Below are 22,144 nucleotides of genomic sequence, written 5' to 3'. Positions count from 1 at the left end.
ACGAGGGTTCGTTACAAATAGATTCCTTGTAACATTCTGCATAAAAAATTATAAGGGTAAGATAGTCAAAAATCGAATGGTTTACGAGATATTTACATCTTAATCTGACATATTTTGATATAAAATACAAAATATCTCGTAAATTATTTAGTTTTCGATAATCGTACCTTAATACTTTTATGCACAAAATAATGAAAAGAATCGATTGGTGTAAAAAAACAGTTATTTTATAAAAAAATATCTAGTTTGCAACTTATTTTTTTAAAAATAATTATGCGTTTTCTTTACACCAATTAATTAGTCTCGATTTTCTATGCATAAAAATATTAAGGTAAGATTATCGAAAACTGGATAATTTATAAGATATTTTGTATTTTATATGTTAATGTTAAAATGTAAAATATCTCGTGAACCGTTCAATTGCTGACTATCTTACACTTATAATTTTTTATGCAGAATGTTACAAGGAATCTATTTACATAAAACATTTAGGGTAATTCCATTTAAATAATTCAATTTGACCTTAAAATAAACCTTGAAAACCATCTCCTACAAACATTTTAATAACATAAACTTATCTCCCCCTTGAAATACTGCAACTTTTATTTGAAACAATTTTTTCTAGAAACAATATTTTTGGAGATAAAAATTTGTAACGCTTTATTTTGAACACCCGATATATATACATATATATATATAGTAGCGTTTTGGCCCGCGCTTAGCGCGGGCCTCAAAGCCTTTGTTTCGCGCTACGCGTAGCGCGAGCCTCAAAGATTTTACTTTTTTTTTTATAATTTACTTTTATAAACAATATTAATATTGAAATCAAAAATATTTTTATTACACACACACACACATACAAATATACCTCTCTCTTTTTTCTTTTTTATCTAATAATCTATTGAATTGATTTATTTAAAAAACAAAATATTACGATAACTTTTTTTTTTCGCTGGCCAGGAGGAGGAAATGCAGTTACGCACTGCCCTGGGTAGGCCCAGGAATAGTGTAGGACTCGGGGTAATGTCGATCCCCCCATTCAGTGTTACCAGACGTAGAGAAATTTGCTTATTTGTAGGGAAATTTTAAGTGGCGTAGAGAAAGCGTGGGGAATTTTTTATTTGTGGAGAAATGTGGGGAAATTTCTATTAAGGTTGATATTACGTTTATACGACTAAATGTTGAATAAGTGTGTGAGTGTATAGGTGTGGGTGTATGTGTGTGTGTGTGTCAGCAGAGATAAAGATCCCACGGTTCGTCATTTTCGCAGTAGTTAACGACTACACATCCCCACATACACCCCCACATACACCCCCACACATCCCCACATACACCCCTACATACACCCGCACACACCCCCACACACCCTCACACACCCTCACACACCCCCACACACCCCCACACACCTCCACACACACTTACACACCCCCACACCTATCCACATACACCCATACCCATACACCCACACACTTATACACACAGCAGAGGGTTTGGAGTCGTTAACTACCGCGGGAGTGACAAACCGTGGGGTCCTTATCTCTGCTGACACACATACGCATCACGCACACACTTGACATTGACATACACATACACCATACACATGATGTGCAAAATCCGACCGAGCAACCTTCCCATGGTGCACATTGGATAACGCGAATACCGGCGGTACTGCTAAAAATCTTGCAAAATACAGGGGTGACTTTGAAATGCGATAACTCGGCTCCTAGGCATGTTTCTTGCGGCATTTTAAAGGGAAGGATTCCTACTTTAAAGCCAATGTGGTGGCATTTATGGTTCCATCCCTGCTTTTTCCATGGACAACTACAAAGTCTAGAAATTTCTAGAGTTTTTTGCCATCCGATTTTAAGCCTCACACGAATAACAGTTCGATGAGACGAATAATGCTACCTTACCCACTTTAAAGTTGAGGCTTCACCCGTTAAAATGCGCCCAGAAACATTGTTCTACGACCTCTCTAAGCCGAAATATGGCTTCTTAAAAATCATCAAATTTTGCTAGTTTTAAAGCGTTCCCCTAATTGTTTTGCGTATGTAGTTTTAAGAAACAAAAAAAATTTTTTAATTTTTAAAATATTCTTGAAATAAGACCTCATAAATTGTTAAAACTATCATCTACCCGATGGTTATCTTTACACACATGCATAGTGCCAATACTCGAACAGTACGATGTACTGTTTGCATTTTTTGAAAAAGAAAGCTTTTCTGATGAAAAAGCCAAAGCAATTTTTGAAAAATTACGAAGATAAGAGTGTAATATGTATTTGCACTTCTTAGATTGGTGTCTTCCTTTTATTACTCGATTAAATATATTGAATTTCAGTCTGAAGAACCAAAAATATTTTTACTATTTAATAAAATGGAAGAAACTTATCGAAGTATTTTAAGTTGTTACATAAAACCAGAATATTTAAAGAACAAACATATAGAAAAAATTCAATTTAGAAATCCGGAACATTTCTTACCCTTAGAAAAAGTGAATTTAGGAGCCAGGTGCAATGCTATACTCAGTAATATTTCAATATGCCAGTAAATTTCAATATGCCAGAAGCTCAACTTCTTGCTTTTCGAACAAAATGCCTTAGCTTTTATGTTGAGTTTGCATCTCAAATGTATCTCAGATTTCCTTTTTTATCAGAAAATTGTCAATTTTTGAAAAATATTTCTTTTCTAAATCCAAGTAAAATCGCAGACATTTTATCAATTTCTCCTGCAGCAGTACATTTAGAGAAAATATTGAGCTTAGACATCAATTGTGTTGATAGAGAATGGCTGGCTTTAAGAGGCAATACAGATTTAGATAATAGTAAATCTCCATTAGAATTCTAGGATCAAGTAAAAAAAGTCAAACTCGGCAATTGAGAAGAAGTCTATCCCTTTCTTAATAAAATTGTTAATTACATTTTCTGTCTGCCTCATAGTAGTGCGACTGTCGAAAGAATATCCAGCGCAGTTAACTTAAACAAAAATAAGATCAGAAACAAATTAAATCCAAAAACATTAAGTGGTCTTTTAAGAACAAAAAATTTATTAGCAAGACAAAACAAGTTGTTTTAACCTTAAAGTTAGTGACAATATGATTGACAAACATAATGCTGACATGTATTTAAAAAAATCATATTAGAATCTTGATTATAAATCAAAGTTTTGATATTTTTAACTTTTTACTTAACAATGCATCATAGGATAACAAAATTTTATTAATTTGTATTGATATTTTGAAACATTCTATATTTAGCTATTACCTAAGTACACTTCATACATTTCAGTTTTTGTTTTGTTTTTATAAAATGATAGATAGTACCTTATATACTTACAAGGAAAGTTAGTGTTTGAGATAGTGATAAGAATTATTAATTATATAATACATAAATTATTAATTCCTGTTTCGCGTATATAAAATCAGTCAAAATTCGACTTCGATCGTCTTTGTACACACAACAAATAAGTCATAAATTGTCGGATCATAAAACTGTCAACTCTCAAAACACCAACAGAAAATAAATATCTAACTGTTACCGCACTGTCTCGCAACCGCCGATATCACGAGAAGCATGCGCGATAGTATCACGTGGGCCTACGTGGGCCAATCGATCAAGCGATCCAACACCTTGCGCATGCCAGGAGCGTGCTTACTCTGTGCAGATTATGGGACGACCAATTACACTTGGCGCCCTTGAGTCACCTCGACCAAATTTAAAACTATATGAAACTATTGGCGCAGCACAAAAGGAGCAACTCCCTCGTAAAAGTAATAAAAGAAGCTCGCCCGATCGAGTACCAGCTTTTATCGCTGTTCACCGCTTATACCTTTTGCGTGCATTGGAATCGGAGCGTTGACTAACCGCCCGCCAACGCGGATTAATTTATCCTCGATGTAAGGATGGAGAGAGAGGAGCGCGCTTTTTGTCGATAGCGATTTGCGCTGCAGAAGCGCAATCCGTTCTTGCGGAAAGATCTCTTGCTGAATGCTTCTGAGCCAGAAATTCCGCGCGACGTGACACTCTTCGGCTGTGAGAGCTGACGGAGACTCGGCTAGTCCTGCGCGAGATTTGGCAGAACGAAGTCGATCTATAAATCGAAAGAGGTATGCGGTAACGCGAACGAGTTTCGGCCACGAGGAATAGCGTGACGCGAGATCCCAAGGCTCTCGGGGTTGCGTAAGATGCGTAGTTACGCGAGATCTCTCTTCATTAGAGAGTTCGGGAGAGAGCGTAGCCACCGGCGGAAGCCAATCCGATTCCGAAATGCATAACCATGAGGGGCCGTTCCATCAGAGATGATGAGCTGAAAGTTGGCTTCCGGTGATCCCTCTGGATGCGCAGTCGGCCGGATTGTCCTCTGTGGCTACGTGTCGCCAGGTAGCCGACGGCAGTCGAGACTGAATTTCTGACACTCTGTTCGCTACGAATGTTTTCCATCTCGACGGATGGTCGCTAATCCATGCGAGCACGACAGTCGAGTCCGTCCAGCAATGACACGGAGCAGTAGTTAAATTTAATGACGTACGTACAAATTCGATCAATCGTGTTAATAAAACGGCAGCAGCTAACTCTAACCGAGGGATACTCAGGGACTTAACTGGCGCGACCTTGGATTTACCGACGAGTAACATATTTATAATTTGCCCGGAAATAGATACGAGTCTGAGGTAAACTGCTGCAGCGTAAGCCATAGATGAGGCATCGGAAAATCCATGGAGCTCACATCGCAGGGTGTCGGAACCCTGACGTATCCACCGATCTATCTGCAAATTATTGAGATCTGCTAACGACGACTGGATAGATTCCCACTTAACGAGTAGTTTGTGTGGAAGAACCTCGTCCCAGTCTAATTTTATTAACCATTGTTGTTGTAAGAAAATTTTTGCTACTACGGTAACGGGAGTGCTCCAGCCAAGAGGGTCGAATACCTTGGCAACCGTAGAAAGGATTGATCTCTTGGTGTTCGATCGAACGTTAAGAATGGCTGTGTTAAATTGAAAGACATCGCGCGACGGATTCCAGCTGATACCTAGAATTTTTAGCTGCTTATCAGTCTGCAAAGTTTTAGTGCATGCTAATTCGTGATTTTCAACGGCAATATCGTCGAGAAGTGTTGCCGAATTGCTCGACCATTTTCTTAATTTAAATTTTCCGCGACTTAGCAACGCGCAAACTTGATCGCGGATCTGACGAAGAAGAGGGACATCGTCAGCTCCGAAAAGAACATCGTCGACGTAAATGTGATCTCGCAGTACTTGAGCGGCCAAAGGAAAAGCGTGACCTTCATCTTGAATGAGTTGTCGAAGCACGCGTAAAGCTAGGAACGGAACGGACGCAGTGCCGTACGTAACAGTTAATAGTGGATACGCTTGTATATTTTCGGTGTTATCTTTGGACCATAAAATACGCTGGTAATCGATATGTCGAGGATCGACCAGTATTTGGCGATACATTTTTGTTATATCTGCGGAGTAGACATATCGAAATTGTCGCCAGCGGAGAATTATGCATGCTAAATCTGCTTGTAGTTTCGGGCCAATAAGCATGTGATCGTTAAGTGACGTCGCATTTGTCGTAGGACAGGATGCATTGAAAACAACCCGCAAATGAGTAGTTAGGCTGCTGTCTCGAATTACAGGATGATGAGGAATGTAGACACATTGCGCGGATATCATGGAAGTCGTAACGTTTCGCATATGGCCGAGCCTCTCGTATTCGGCAAGAAACGCGGTATATTCAGCTTTTAATTCAGAATTAAATTTTAAACGTCGGTTCAAATTATGCGTTGATCGTTGTGCGATCGCATATGATTCACCGATATTGAGTGGAGGAACTCCTTTAAAGGGAAGTCGAACGATATATCGCCCGTCGGAGAGGCGCGAATGCGAAGTGATAAAATGTTCTTCGCACCGCTGCTCGTCCGGCGTGAGCAGAATCGGTCTCGGAATTTCTTCGATCTCCCAAAATTGTCGAAGTTCGCGATCGAGAGATGACGTGCTTGCGCAGTGTTGCACCGTGATTGAGTGACGCGGAGAGATCGGACTCGTTGTAGGACCGGAAAGTACCCATCCGAGGATAGTATTTTGAGCGATGGGCTGGCCGTTTTCACCTCGGCGAATGCCATCGAGAAGCACTTCGCTGTACAGATCGGCGCCTATAATTACATCAATGGGTTCGGCGCTCAGATGGTCAGGATCTGCTAAAGTCAGATCGGTTAAATGATTCCAATTAATTGATGATATTGTGCGCGACGGAGAGTAGCTAGTGAGCGATCTAAGAATGGACGCAGTTGTCGTGAACACGGTATGAGATTTATCAGCTGGTGAGATTTGAACGACCGCAGCGTAGCGACAAGTTCCGGCATTGACGCATCCGACGGCAGAAATTGAAATGGGCATCCTTAAGCGACGTAACTTTAACATTTGACATAATCTCGCGGATATAAAGGTCATCTCCGATCCCTGATCGAGTAGCGCTCTTACAACTATGTTGCGATTCTCCGGTGATCCTACGGTAACGCGAGCGGTCGCCAGCAATATGAAAGGGCGCGATGCGATCCTCGACATGCAGGATAGCGCATTGACGGTCGCCGGAATTGTCGCGTTGTGCGGTGAATTCGCAGCTGTCTTAGTTATGTCGTCACAGGATGGAGAGGCTGAGTCGATGTGCAACATCGAGTGATGCCGTTGTTGACATGTTCGGCACGAATACTTGCTCGGACAAGAGTAAACGGCGTGCTTGGCGCTCAAGCAATTTACACAGCGATTCGCTTGTTTTATCGCGTCCAGCCGTTCATTCGGACTCTTTTTCACGAATTTAGGACATTTATTGATGAAGTGCGAAGCTTTACACAGTGGGCATACTATCGCGACAGATGCAGTAGCGCTGGTTATTTTTTGAGTTCGCGGGGCGTTAGGTGCATTAGCAGAACTAAACTCCTCGAGAGCGCGAGCGCGAGACGCAAGAAAACGATCGAGATTCTCGTACTTAGGAATTGACGAATCGTCGCCGCACTTCAGTTTCCATGCCTTCCGCGTAGCGTGATCGAGTTTTTGCGAAACGGTATGAACTAAAATATCGCTTAAAATTTCCTCTGAGGAGCGCTGTAAATTCTTCAGAGAGGCGATCGTGCGATTGGCTTTGTCGCGTATTTCACTTAATTCAAACGCGGACTCACGTGAAACGTTCGGTAAATTTGATAATGCGGCAACATGAACTTCGATCAATCGACGTTTGTTTTCATATCGTGACACTGCGACCGGCAACTGAGGTGACCTCGTCGCCCAGTCGTCGCATGCCAACTCCTGGTGTTGAGATGCAGCCACGGGTGAGACTGCAGAGGACCAGCCAAGCTGAGCAGCGTGAAAGGAGTAGGTCTCGAGGGCCATCGTCTTCAGGATCTTCGACCAAATAAAAGACTGTTTAGAAATATAAGAAAGTCTTTGACAGAACGCGTTTACAGCGTGATTTTATATTTTGATATGTCTTGGCGTGATATTTATATATGTATTTTCCTTTTGTGATATATGCCAAGATTATTATTGACATATGCGTGTAGATTATGCCGCATTAATATTATGTGATAAGTAATCTCTCTAGTCTGCGGTATTGTTCAAGATTTTATATTGTTATACGTAAAGAAAGAGATATTTAAAGCAGCTTTATGTTTCCCATGAAATAAAGATCCATGGTACTTACCTTGTGTGTCGTTACCTTGTCGATCCTATACCTAAAGGGGTTAATTATATCATGAAACTACTTACCTTATGAGGGGGTTAATTATGTTATTATACATGTCTTTTATATGAAGAGGTTATGTATGTCATTGGTAAATATCTTGTGTTATATAAAGGGGTTAATTTTGTCACGATATATTATATTTACTAGAGTCATGTATATTTGGGGAAGCCTATTCCTAAGTGGTTGTCTGTGCTGCAATATTTATTAGGTATTTATTAAAGGCAACTAGAGAGTATGTAAGCACACGAACGTGTGTGTGACGCGTGTAGAGGGGCATGCAGATATCTGGAGCGGTACTGTTTTTCTGCAGAGATGTGTATGCTATTCTGCGAAATTATCTTATTATATTATGTGATGACGATGTACGACTAATATTACCTATCGGATAGTTCACAAGTAACGTGCGATTAGGAAAGGTCAAGAATGTCATGCAACTAATTATCATCGATAAGTAATGGGTCAAGATCGGCATGCATTAAATTATCTCTGGATAATTTACAGCAGGGTCTAGGTTGAATCGGTAAGGGTCAAGATCGACATGCGTAAATTAACTCTGGATAAATTGTAACAGGGTTAAGGTCGTGATGGTAAGGGTCGAGTTGTGCATGCATGGTTTTACTCGGGGTAAATCTTGACGGGGTGAAGTTTGTAACGGAAGCGGTCAAGTTTGTCGCGGGTAATATTAGCCACGAGTTAATAATGTATTCACGGATTCGGAGCATCTGCGCGATGGCGATGCTCCGTAGCAAGAGATGGGCGGAGCCTAGGGCTATATGATCGAAAGACACATACCGAACGTGGTCAGTGGTCGGTTAGTCGCCAAGCGTACGCCAAGTCAATTGAGAGTAGGTCTTTATACGACGCGAAGTCAATACGACAGCCATTGTCCCGGGACATAGAGTCTCGTTAAATAGAGCAAGTTAGCTGAACGTGTCAGCCTGGTAGTCTCGGGGTGATCGTGCCGCCGGTCTATACTAACTAGATCGGGTATATTTGCGATCCAGTGTTTCGCGTAACCGCGAATATCGAGTGCTAACTGCCTCGCGCTGTGGAGTCGTGCGTATATTGAGACTCCACGCTTTACCGCGGCGCTTCTCGAACATTCTATGCGTGACGTCATTGCGACGCACGTAAGTGAAAGCGTGATCACGTGTACTCGCCGTGTGTGCGAAGGAATGTGTTGACTGTAACGAGACGTCGTACAGCAACGACCTTGGGTCAATGATGCCCTGTGTTTTTCCATAGTGAATCCGGTGGATTCCACAACAAGGAATAATAAAGTAAATAAGATATCTGAAATAGAAGTGCGTGTTTGAACTCTTTCTTCCTTCAGATCCTTTCTGTGTCCAGTCATTTTCCGCCGTCAACAGCTAATCAATGTAATAAAGCGGCATACCAGGAGAGTGAACGACGTTGAATCGAGCGGGAGAGTATCGTGGCCACGATACTTATACCCGGAGGAAAATTAGTCGGCGTGGCGCACGGGCGTTTCGGATACCCTTGGAGTTTGGGAGGATAAAACTTCTGGCGACCGTGAGGAACAACCTCAATCTTATATACCTAAGGTGAGTCAAAGTGCTCGGAGCCTTATATTATTGGCCATAAAGGCAGTGATATTGATAAATTGTGTACTCGTGTCATAGCGACCGGTCACAGTATTAAATTCGTATATCGTGTGTTACACAGCGACCCAAGGGCTTGTATACTTCGGATAAGAGTTCGATATCTCTCGTAATAGGGAGATAGACCTTTTTGTAAACGAGCGTTCCAACAGAAATGGGCCGAACGCAGGTTGTAAGATCATAATAACATCACACCATAGCCAATATTTCGTTTATTGAAGACTGTGACAGGATAGCAGCCATCAGTTTCTCGTTTAATGGCGACCGTGACAGGACCGTGCGACCGCGTGCGCGGTAAATAGTGTCGTGTGCGTGGCAACGGAGGTCGAGTTTGTAACAGGTTATTCTGGACAGCGAATCACGATAAGGATTGTATTGTATGACAATCTGTGTCGCTGTATATATCCGGAAACATCGAATCTCGAAAACGATATACGTAAAAAGAAAACCGCGATAGATTATCGATAAGGTACAGCTATCGGGGAAGTCCAAGTTTGTTCATCGTGTTAGTAACAGATAACGTAATAAAGCCGAAAATAGGCATGCTGCATAGTTGCAAAATATTACTTTCAATTTAAGTCTCGCGTAAAGAGCAATTGTATTCAAGTCTCGTGTGAAGAGCAATAATAATCAAGTCTCAGGTTTGAGCAAATGTTAAATAATTTGTAAGTCTACGAATCTTAGTAGCGTAATCAATTGTAATTATTCATACAAGTCTCACAGTGTTGAGCAGAAATAATAAACAAGCAAGCAAGTAGTTGCGTAATATCATTTGAAATTAGTCTCATATTTGAGCGGATTATATTCGACATAAAGGTCGAGATTGACATAGAAGTCAAATTGAAAGTGAAATTTTATTTCTCATATTCTGATTTTGGCAAGATGACAAAATCAGAATAACTTTGCTCGCTTGTCGTAATTGCGATAGTGAGTAACTCCTTCTACGTAGCCTTGAGGAAAGGAAAAGTGCTTAGAAAGATAAACATTCGTGCTTGTGCTAGTCGCAAGTGTTTATCTCTGCGTTGACCTAGTTTTGGCTCGAGACTGAGATCTCGAAGTTATTACCTCGCGAATCGTTTTTCAAACCAATATCGTCATGTCGCGTGTAGAGAGATCACCTCAAAAGGTGACTACGAGATCACAGGCAAGAGACGCGGATGGGAAACCAACCGCGAAGAACGTTAGCGAGCCTACGGTAATCCATACTCCGGAAAAGCGTAACACCGCGATTATTTCCGATAGGATGTATGCTGTTGCAGAAACACCGCAACAGGCATCTATCAGCGAGTCAACTGGCGTAGATGCGAATTCGTCGTTGAGTAGGAACGAATATATCGGGTCGTTATTATCGAGTGTGATGTCAAGACTCGACGAAATTGACAGGCGATTGAGAATGAAGGCGGAGACTTCTGCCGACGCACTTGATCATCGAGAGCGTAGGTCGAGGTTGCATTCGCGTTATACCGGTGACGCGAGGTGCGATTTGTCGATCGATAACATCGATCATCCGAACCACAACAATATCGTTGGTAACCTTAAACTACCTAGGGGCGGATGGCTTAAAGATTCATTCGAGGACATAACGTTTTCGGGTAGAAGCGATACTCAAAATCCAATGAAGTTTCTTAGGAGATTTCAGCGTACAGCTCGTTACGAGGGTATCGACGAGTCCGATCAGATGCATTATTTCGGTGTCTTAAAGGGTCAGCTTCGAATTGGTTCGATGTGCGTGACCCGTACGACATCGAAGAAGCATTTCTCGCGTTTAAAGATCATTATTGGGGCGACGAACAACAGGCGCGATTGCGAGAAAAGATTTATATCGGAAAGTACAATCGAGCGGAGACAAAATTGTCAATGGCCGATTACGCGCTGGATTTATCCAGACAGGCTAAAAACTTAGAACCACCTTTGATGGAAAAGGAGATAATTAGATGCGTTAGACGTCATTTTGGTACCAGTGTTACACGCGAAATTAGACCGACGACCGCATCTAATATCGAAGACTTTGTAAAACTTCTCGATGAGATTGACAACGATTTCAAAAGAGATCGGGAAGAGAAAAACCGTAGAAACATCGCGGATTTTGCCGAGAAAAATCGAGATCATTCATCGCGTTTCAGCGGTCAACCTCGTTACGGTGAAAATAGACAGAATGATAGATACGGTAGAGCGGTTGAATATCATCCGAGTAAATTCAGCGGTTCGAGCGGGGGTCGTGCGCAGTCTTCTGTTCGAATTACGGAACTACCGAACGACAAGACGTCTTCGTCGTTTCGCGATTCCGCGAAGAGGACGAACGGGGTCAAGTTTGATAGAAAAGTAGCGGTGATAGACAAGAACAGCGATGTCGTCGATTCGATAGACTCGGAGGATTATAATTCGTTCGAGGAGGACGAGAATCGTGAGAGTGAGATAGAGATAAATTCGGAGGTCGAGAATAACGTAGATCCGGATTATCAACTTAACATTATTAGGACGAAAAACATTCTTCGTGACGTAGATGAAGTTACGCGCGAGGATCACATAAGTTTGATACGTAGTCGTAGACCTTATGCTACGGTCAAGTTTGACACGGTTGGAGTAAAGTGTTTGGTGGACACCGGTGCACAGATATCGGCAGTGACCAAGTCATTTTACGATAAACTAACCGATAATAAAATCGAAATGAAAGTTATACCGATACGTAAGTTCAATTTAGTGGGAGCTTTCTCGGAAAAGGAAGAGCCGATCGCGAAAAAGATCTTTGTCAAATTTAACATAGACGATCGCGATTTTTCTTATGGACTGTACGTTGTGAAAAGTCTATCGTACGATATGGTACTCGGATTAGATTTCTTATCCGAGAATAATGCCGTACTGCGATGCAAAGAGGGTAAGTTTAGCGTAGAATTCGATCAAGCTATCGGGGTCGAGAATGTCGCGTTGAACGTAATGACCTTGGACGAGTCAAACGTCGGACTCCAAAAGATATTAAATCAATATAGCGCGATTTTCGAGGATACTATCGGGTGCGTGAATAACTACGAGCATGAAATTCACGTTACATCGAGAGTACCGTTCAAATCGAAATCGTATCCAGTCGCGGATATACACAGAGAGAAGGTCAAACAACACCTGTTTGATTTAGAGAAGACGGGTATAATTGAGCGAGCAGCGACTCAATATATCAATCCGTTAGTGGTCGTGGTCAAGAAGTCCGGTGAGATTCGCTTATGTCTCGATGCGCGTGAGATCAATAAACGGATGGAGAACGATCACGAACAGCCACCGACTATAGATGAAATTTTCAGACGCGTGGGATCGCGAAAAGTATTTTCAACGCTGGATGTTGCTAAAGCATTTTGGCAGATACCTTTGCGCGATTGCGATAAGAGGTATACGGGTTTTAAATTCGATAATCAGTCTTTCGTGTTTAAGAGGCTTCCTTTCGGATTGAAAACCGCGGGGTCATCTTTCATGCGAGCGATTATAAGAACCATAGGTGATGATTGTAATGAATTTGCAATTATTTACCTGGACGATATACTCGTAGCTTCGAACTCCATCGAGGAGCATATGCGTCATTTAAATATAATTTTATCGAGATTAAACAAAGCGGGTTTTAAACTCAATAAATCGAAATGTGAATTTTTTAGACCGGAGATATCATTTCTAGGTCATACTTTCAATCAGGTCAAGGTTGACATGAACAACGATACCAAGAGAGCGATTGAAAATTTTGCAAGACCGCGTAACAAGAAAGCGGTTCAGTCGTTCCTAGGTCTAGTTAACTGGGACCGTAGATTTATAGGTAACCTGGCGGGTATGACAAAAATCCTGGAGAAACTTTTGAAAAAAGATGCGAAATTTATTTGGGGTCAAGAACAACAAAGCGCGTTTAACAGCATTAAGGTAGCGTTTCGCATGGCGGATAGTTTGTTCATTATACGAGCGAAATATGAATTCGGTTTATCGGTAGATGCGTCTATAAATGGTTTAGGTGCGAGACTTTTCCAATATCAAAAGTCAAAACCGGAAGAAAAATATACAGTAGCTTACGCTAGTCGTAGTCTACGTGGAGCCGAGGTAAATTATACCATTACCGAATTAGAATGTCTATCTCTCGTATGGGCGTTACGCAAATGGCACGTAATGTTATTGGGTAGACATGTGAGAGTGTACACGGATCATAAAGCGCTAAAGTTTTTATCATCTTGTGCAGACGATAGTTCAAGAATAGCGAGATGGTTGGCTTTCTTGCGAGAGTTTGATTTGGAAGTCATACATATTCCGGGAAAGGAAAACATTATTGCCGATATATTGTCGAGGAATAGTGTTGGTAATGAATTTCTAAGAAAGCGCGATGCGAGTAGATGTATATCAGCTATTCGTTATCCCGACGACGAAGTCGAAACTCGCAAGTGGGTCGAGGTTGTCATGGAAGCGCAGAATGACGATCCGGAGTTACAGAGATTATTGGAGACCGATCCTGAAAAATATTTAGTACGCGAAGATTTAATTCGAATTAGATACAACGAGGAAGACCGAGTTGTAATTCCAGATAAAATCAAATGGAATTTTGTTAAAGGAATACATAGTTATTTATTACATTTTGGTACGGATAAGGTGATCGATTTCGCGAGTAGATTTTTTGTAATCAAAAATTTAGAGCGCATCGTAAGAGATGTCGTGGCGTCGTGTCATGAATGTTTAGCGACGAAATATTATACACGACCGACGAGAGGAATCGAATATTACGATTTACCCGACGCGCCGAATAAAGCGATCTCGATGGATGTATTCGGTCCGTTACCTCAAACACCGAGGGGTAATAAATATATTCTAGTGTTATTAGATCAATTTTCGAAACTCGTACATTTATACCCGATGAAGAATCAAAAACTCGATTCGATTATACAAGTCCTTGAGACGCGTTATTTTCGTGATATGCAAGTTCCTATATCAGTGTTAACCGATAACGCGGGTCAATTTATTACTGACCGATGGTCCGAGTACTTGACGAGCAAGGGTATAGAGTGTCGCAAGACATCACCGTACAATCCACAATCGAACCCGGTGGAGCGAGTGATGCGAGAGCTAGGAAGAATCATCCGATTATACGCTCACGATCGACAAACGTCGTGGGACAGGATCGTCGAGAGGTCGGAGAGGACGATAAATTCAACAGAGCACAGAAGCACCGGATATTACCCGTACAACTTACATCCAGAATTACGTGACAGGGTAATATTTGTCGACTCTAAGTTAGAGCCGGGAAGACGAAACAACGTTAACCCGAACCCGGAGGAGCAGTTCCGAGAAATGTTGCAGAGGGCGGAGCGCACGCTACATGAACGTGCGCGTCAGCGGAAGTTACAGTCGGACAAGCACCACGAGGCTGAACGGTACATCGAGGGATCGTCCGTTTGGATCAAGTTGCACAGACGTAGCGACGCGAGTAGACGTCTTACCAAGAAGATTCATCTGGTATACGAAGGTCCGTATATGGTTGTGCGCGAAATTCGTCGTAACGCGTATGTGTTGGCGGATTTTGACGAGAACATCATCGGCACGTATAATTCGCGACAGTTGCGTCCGCATCGCGATCCGCAGTATAAGGACGATTGTGCGCGTATCGACGTATTAGCGGTAAAAGACATTTTCAATCCAGTGTCGGAAAAAGTGCGAAGTGGTTGTTCGAACACGAACGAGATAACCGAAAAAGAGACACGGGTTAAGATTGACACGAAAAAAATCATACAAGAGTGTTGGCGTTTCGCGAACGATTCGATTGAGCATCAACAAGATTCGGGGACCGAAAGTGAAAAACTAAGTGAGATGAAGAACATGGATGGATCGTCCGCATGGAGTTTACCAGAGTCGAAGGAGCCCATGCCAATCACGGAGAAAGGCATGCGTTACATGAATCGGTTATTATGTGTCTTGCAAGGTGTCAAGCACATGTTCACTGTGAGGGGCCAGATAAATAAAACTCCAGTGAAGGTGATTTTCGATAAGCGTGGTGATTTCGATGCTTTGACATCATCGGCGTTGAAAGAAATCATGAAGGACGACAACAACCTTTCGTTCATCGAGGATCCCAGTGATATTCCAGCTTACTTCAAGCAACAGCGGAGAATAAAATTTGGAGCTGTCGAATGTAAGGTTCGTGTGGATGGATACGCGATACGAGTTAAACCAATGGTGGTGCCGGGAGGACAGCCATCGGTGATATTGGGGAGACACTCTTCAGAGAAGATATTCATCGAATTCGCCAAAGGTCATGGGTATGACTTCAAGAGAAGAACTATGCTAGTAAAGGGACAGAAATTAGTGGAATTCTGGTCTAGTAAGCAATCGTCGAGAGATACAGTGGTTAGAGAAATCGTTCCCAGTCAGCGAGTCAAAAGACCGAGGGCTAGCTATAGGAAAACCAGCTCCGAACGTGCAGACAGCGACAGCGATGTGTCTGTCTGTAGGAAAAGAATCACCCCAGCAGCAGTAAGAGCGATATGGTCGTCCGAGAGGGAAGATGAAGTGGAAGCGAAAGCCGATATCGACTCGATGCCACTGTCGATGAGAATTAGCGATTCGTCGAGGATGTCGGAGAACACCCAGGCATCTCAGACGAAGAATCTGAAAAAGAAATTAGCATCGGAGGAATCAACGTCCTACTTACCTGGTGGATATCTGAAAAAAGAGGAGAGCATCGTGTCAGCGAGAAGAGAGAGTGATCCAGCTGACAGCTCGGTGTCGCATATATCAGGGAGTGAGGAGAGTCCTAGCGAACGAGGAAGAAAGTTAATCGAATCAAGGAAAAGAAGCAAAGAGACTGAAATAAATAAAGACGTGAAAGAAATGACAGAGAAATACAATATTCTCGATATACTGGTGGACGAATCACAGTTAATCTCGATTGACGAGGGGGTTAATTGTGACGAGGTCGAGACTGGCACGACATCTATGAATACCCCTGAATGGGGGAAGCATGAGCGGAAGATCGCAATCGATGGCAGCCATTGCGGAAGTGCGAGACATTCCGAGGAGAACACGTGTAGAGAGCGGAACGATAGTACGGAATTGAGAGAAAGTGCGATACGGACATTAGTGAATTTTTCAAAAGTATCGAACCTCGTAAAGAATAAAGTAGCGTGTTTCGACGATTCTATAAGCAAATTAGTGAAGGATTGTGCAATTATGTCGAGTGAAAAAGGAAACAGCTCGGACATGAATATCTCGATCGAGTCAATGTCGACGGAAGAGATTCTTCGTTTGTCGGAGGTGATCACGGAAAGAGTGGAGAGGAAGTTAGAAATTTCCCAAGCAAGAAGACGCGCGATCGAACTGTATCGAGCGTTACGTCTGGCGGAGCGCAGATTGTCCACGGACGCACTCTCTCGATCGAGCGAGACAGGAGATCGTCGAGATTCAATTAACACGGACGGGGTCATGAATGTCGTCGTGAAATCGTTCCGGCACGCTGCTGCATCGAAGGTGATAGCAGATAATATCCAAGTCTACGGGAAAGATCGAACCCCGTTATACGCAGTATCGATTGTAATGGCAGTAGATAACCTACAAAAAGCGACGGAGGACGTAAAACCACTCAATATAAAGTATGTATTGAAAGAAGGACGCGTGCTTCGCACATGCGACACGAACGAGCCAGGATGCAATAAGGAAAGTCAGGAGACGGAGAACGAGCCGGTGGACGTTACACCGCCTGTGGAGTCACCAAGCCTGGTGATTGCGTCGACACCTGTCGACAAACCAAAGATAATAAGCAATGTCGTACTCAGACATCCCGTTCCCGATGGCATTGTACAGCAAGTAGATCTGGAAGAAGAGCGTGACGAAGGAATCGAGTTTCCATCGCCAGTTAGGCGGTACGCTCACGAATACTCGTTAGAGGACTTCTTTAATAAGATGATGCCGGAGAATGCTGTGGACTTTCATCCTGACTTGGACATACGCGAGGAGGTAATCATCACGGATGAGCAGCCATCCACGTCGTTCGTCGGTGAGCCAAGACCCAGTGGCTCGCAAGGGGAGTTGCTAGTTGAGCAGCGCGGTATCGAGGTAAAGGCGACTCGTCGCTCATCTTCGAAGTCGCGGCAAGCCCCCTTGGCCGGGGAAATGCGACCGGCAACTGAGGTGACCTCGTCGCCCAGTCGTCGCATGCCAACTCCTGGTGTTGAGATGCAGCCACGGGTGAGACTGCAGAGGACCAGCCAAGCTGAGCAGCGTGAAAGGAGTAGGTCTCGAGGGCCATCGTCTTCAGGATCTTCGACCAAATAAAAGACTGTTTAGAAATATAAGAGTCTTTGACAGAACGCGTTTACAGCGTGATTTTATATTTTGATATGTCTTGGCGTGATATTTATATATGTATTTTCCTTTTGTGATATATGCCAAGATTATTATTGACATATGCGTGTAGATTATGCCGCATTAATATTATGTGATAAGTAATCTCTCTAGTCTGCGGTATTGTTCAAGATTTTATATTGTTATACGTAAAGAAAGAGATATTTAAAGCAGCTTTATGTTTCCCATGAAATAAAGATCCATGGTACTTACCTTGTGTGTCGTTACCTTGTCGATCCTATACCTAAAGGGGTTAATTATATCATGAAACTACTTACCTTATGAGGGGGTTAATTATGTTATTATACTTGTCTTTTATATGAAGAGGTTATGTATGTCATTGGTAAAACTTATCTTATGTGTTATATAAGGGGGTTAATTTTGTCACGATATATTATATTTACTAGAGTCATGTATATTTGGGGAAGCCTAGTCCTAAGTGGTTGTCTGTGCTGCAATATTTATTAGGTATTTATTAAAGGCAACTAGAGAGTATGTAAGCACACGAACGTGTGTGTGACGCGTGTAGAGGGGCATGCAGATATCTGGAGCGGTACTGTTTTTCTGCAGAGATGTGTATGCTATTCTGCGAAATTATCTTATTATATTATGTGATGACGATGTACGACTAATATTACCCATCGGATAGTTCACAAGTAACGTGCGATTAGGAAAGGTCAAGAATGTCATGCAACTAATTATCATCGATAAGTAATGGGTCAAGATCGGCATGCATTAAATTATCTCTGGATAATTTACAGCAGGGTCTAGGTTGAATCGGTAAGGGTCAAGATCGACATGCGTAAATTAACTCTGGATAAATTGTAACAGGGTTAAGGTCGTGATGGTAAGGGTCGAGTTGTGCATGCATGGTTTTACTCGGGGTAAATCTTGACGGGGTGAAGTTTGTAACGGAAGCGGTCAAGTTTGTCGCGGGTAATATTAGCCACGAGTTAATAATGTATCCACGGATTCGGAGCATCTGCGCGATGGCGATGCTCCGTAGCAAGAGATGGGCGGAGCCTAGGGCTATATGATCGAAAGACACATACCGAACGTGGTCAGTGGTCGGTTAGTCGCCAAGCGTACGCCAAGTCAATTGAGAGTAGGTCTTTATACGACGCGAAGTCAATACGACAGCCATTGTCCCGGGACATAGAGTCTCGTTAAATAGAGCAAGTTAGCTGAACGTGTCAGCCTGGTAGTCTCGGGGTGATCGTGCCGCCGGTCTATACTAACTAGATCGGGTATATTTGCGATCCAGTGTTTCGCGTAACCGCGAATATCGAGTGCTAACTGCCTCGCGCTGTGGAGTCGTGCGTATATTGAGACTCCACGCTTTACCGCGGCGCTTCTCGAACATTCTATGCGTGACGTCATTGCGACGCACGTAAGTGAAAGCGTGATCACGTGTACTCGCCGTGTGTGCGAAGGAATGTGTTGACTGTAACGAGACGTCGTACAGCAACGACCTTGGGTCAATGATGCCCTGTGTTTTTCCATAGTGAATCCGGTGGATTCCACAACAAGGAATAATAAAGTAAATAAGATATCTGAAATAGAAGTGCGTGTTTGAACTCTTTCTTCCTTCAGATCCTTTCTGTGTCCAGTCATTTTCCGCCGTCAACAGCTAATCAATGTAATAAAGCGGCATACCAGGAGAGTGAACGACGTTGAATCGAGCGGGAGAGTATCGTGGCCACGATACTTATACCCGGAGGAAAATTAGTCGGCGTGGCGCACGGGCGTTTCGGATACCCTTGGAGTTTGGGAGGATAAAACTTCTGGCGACCGTGAGGAACAACCTCAATCTTATATACCTAAGGTGAGTCAAAGTGCTCGGAGCCTTATATTATTGGCCATAAAGGCAGTGATATTGATAAATTGTGTACTCGTGTCATAGCGACCGGTCACAACACAAGAGTTGTCCAGGCAATGTCAAAATTATCCGCTGTTATTGGAATATTTTTGATCGAATCAAGCGCCCGACCGGTTAAACTAGACGACAAAAAATGCATTTGCGCGAACGCTGACAGATCTGGATTCAAGATAATGAGCGATTTGAATCGATCGCGAAAAGTTTCCCATTCGTCGTAACTGCCTGAAAACGGAGGTATTTTGATCGGCGGCAGATGCGATAATGAAAATGATGAGATATGTTCACCGTGTGGAGGCGCTTGGCTGGAGGGCTGGTGGGAGCTCGAGGACGGTTCGGCTATCTCGAGGCACTCGGCCATGAAGTCCAGGGTCTCCAGGTAGATATCGTGCTGGTCGAACTGCTGATTCTTAAAGTAGTCGATGCTCTCACGTTTTTCCTCGGGAAATCCTCGTAGTAACGCAGCGTGCATCTTGATGCACTGTGACCACGTCTCCTTTAGAGCTGATGTTCGGGATCGGACCTTCGCGCCAGTGTGATTGGCTTTTCCGATCCTCTTAAAATTGTCCAGTGATCGAGAGATCGAATGGAACAACGATTGTTGTTTCACTAAGAATTCGTTCATTATTGATATTGAACGTCAATTCAGTTGCACGTCACTTCGATAAGAGTTTCGTACTACTTTACCTCGATCCGACTCGAAGGACCAACTTTATGTTCACCCGCGGTATTAATTTAGACCGCGAGTTACTTGAGATTTGTCGGTTTCGCTCAGAGAAAGCGCGAGATATCGTTTTTAGGATCGAAGGACGATTTGCAATGAGATTGACTGAGAAAGAGAGAGAACGTAAACATGCGAGATGCAGGAAATGAATTCGGCTTCGAATCGTGAAGAGATGGAGAGAGGGAAATAGCATAGGAATTAAGAGAAGAGATCGAGAGAATTGATTGTTAATCCATGCAGATATATTTCGTCATCAAGTCTGAATAATATTGAACAATTAAAGCTCTATCTGAACGCTCGGATTTCGATATACTCAATCCACTTATTTCGCACGAAAAGAAAAGATAAAAGGTCCGAAAATCGATTCCTTATATACTGTAAATAATCCAGAAAGTTCGTAGAAGTTAGAAAAGGAGGACTGAGTTTGCGCGATACATTGCTTTCAAAGATTCGGTTACCTGAGGGACAATCCGGCGATCAAACAAAGAATCATAACAATGATGAGAGACAGATTTCGAGTTGACAATATTGAATATTTACATTTCTTTTGAATGTCTCGTTATTTCGTCTCATTCGATCGCTCAACAACACTTAAACACAATTTTCGAAAATCGGATATACATAATAAGAAAGAGAATTACACATGATACGATTACGCTTTAACAGTCTAATTATAGCAATAATTTTTTTTCGTTCCGGGTTACCTAAAATTTGTAAAAAAATTATAAAAATGATAAAATTTAGATTATTAAAAATTAAATATATAATTATTTACCTTTAGGCAAGAAACAAAACTTTTTTACATCCTCTTCAGTTTTGTGTACTGATTCTAAGTGTCTTGCAAATTGTGATTGCAATTTTCTACAGTATGGACACATACTCAACTTTAATTTGAGATTATCAGATGTTTCAACATATCTTTATTGTCGCATATATTTATTTTAGATGAATTTAATGAAGTTGTTAAATTTAATGTACTTTTATTTATACTTGTATGATTTGTATTATCTCTAAGTTCATCTTCACTTGAATCTTCTGATACAGAACAATCTGATAAGTGGAAACTGTCATCCATATTATGCTCAGATGTAAGAGAATTATCAGATTCAATATTAGCATTAGTACTCATCATACATTTTGATGTTGATTTCTCTTTTGCTAATGTAGATTCTGCAAGTGGAATAAAATCTACCAACGTAGTATTTTAATTATTATCCATGACACAAGTCTCATTTAAAAAATTTTCTTTGTCAATAATTCTATAAATCTTATTAAATTCTACATTGGATATATTTATAGTTTTAATCTTATCGATTGCATTTATATTTGCATCACAAAGCGTTATATTAATATCATTTTTATCACTTATGTTGCATTGCTCAATATCACAGGCATTCTTGTCATATAATGAGCAAATATCATCTTTATTCGAATTTATATTTGATGTATTAACATTTAATGTAGTATCGATAGATAATACAGCAGTATTAATTAATGACGAATCTAAAAATAAAAATAAGTTTTTTAAAACTGTCAGGTATCAATAACTATTGCCTAAAATTGATTCTTTTTTTTACTATAAGAGTACGTATATTTTTATAGTAAATATTTTATTCATATTCAGCATATACATGCTGAAATCTCACCATTTATTATGTTGTTAGTATTAGGTAATTTATTGGAATTTTTGTCAATAATAAAATCTTTAGGCAAATGCACTAGATCTCTAATTTTATTTGCATCACAAGATGTTATATTATCATTTTTATCACCCACGTTGCATTGTTCAATGTCACAAGAATTATCAAAAAACGTGCAAATATCTTCTACAT

General features: G+C 41.7%; 1 protein-coding gene across 1 annotated transcript; it reads right to left on the bottom strand.

Moving 5' to 3' along the window:
- Nucleotides 1–4,290: 4,290 nt before the first annotated feature.
- Nucleotides 4,291–7,389, bottom strand: LOC145938720 (uncharacterized). Its single transcript, XM_083042478.1, has one exon. The coding sequence runs from the start codon at nt 7,387–7,389 to the stop codon at nt 4,291–4,293; it is 3,099 nt and encodes a 1,032-aa protein (XP_082898604.1).
- Nucleotides 7,390–22,144: the final 14,755 nt, after the last annotated feature.

The sequence above is a fragment of the Prenolepis imparis genome, unplaced genomic scaffold (assembly GCF_030444845.1).
Source record: "Prenolepis imparis isolate NDT839.2.m4 unplaced genomic scaffold, iyPreImpa1.0 SCAF_7, whole genome shotgun sequence".
Taxonomy (NCBI): domain Eukaryota; kingdom Metazoa; phylum Arthropoda; class Insecta; order Hymenoptera; family Formicidae; genus Prenolepis; species Prenolepis imparis.
The sequence above is the reverse complement of the archived record's forward strand: the minus strand, read 5'-3'. Positions and strand labels throughout refer to the sequence as shown.

Coding starts and splice junctions, on each gene's coding strand:
- LOC145938720 (XM_083042478.1), bottom strand. CDS start 7,389: ATGGCCCTCGAGACCTACTCCTTTCACGCTGCTCAGCTTGGCTGGTCC.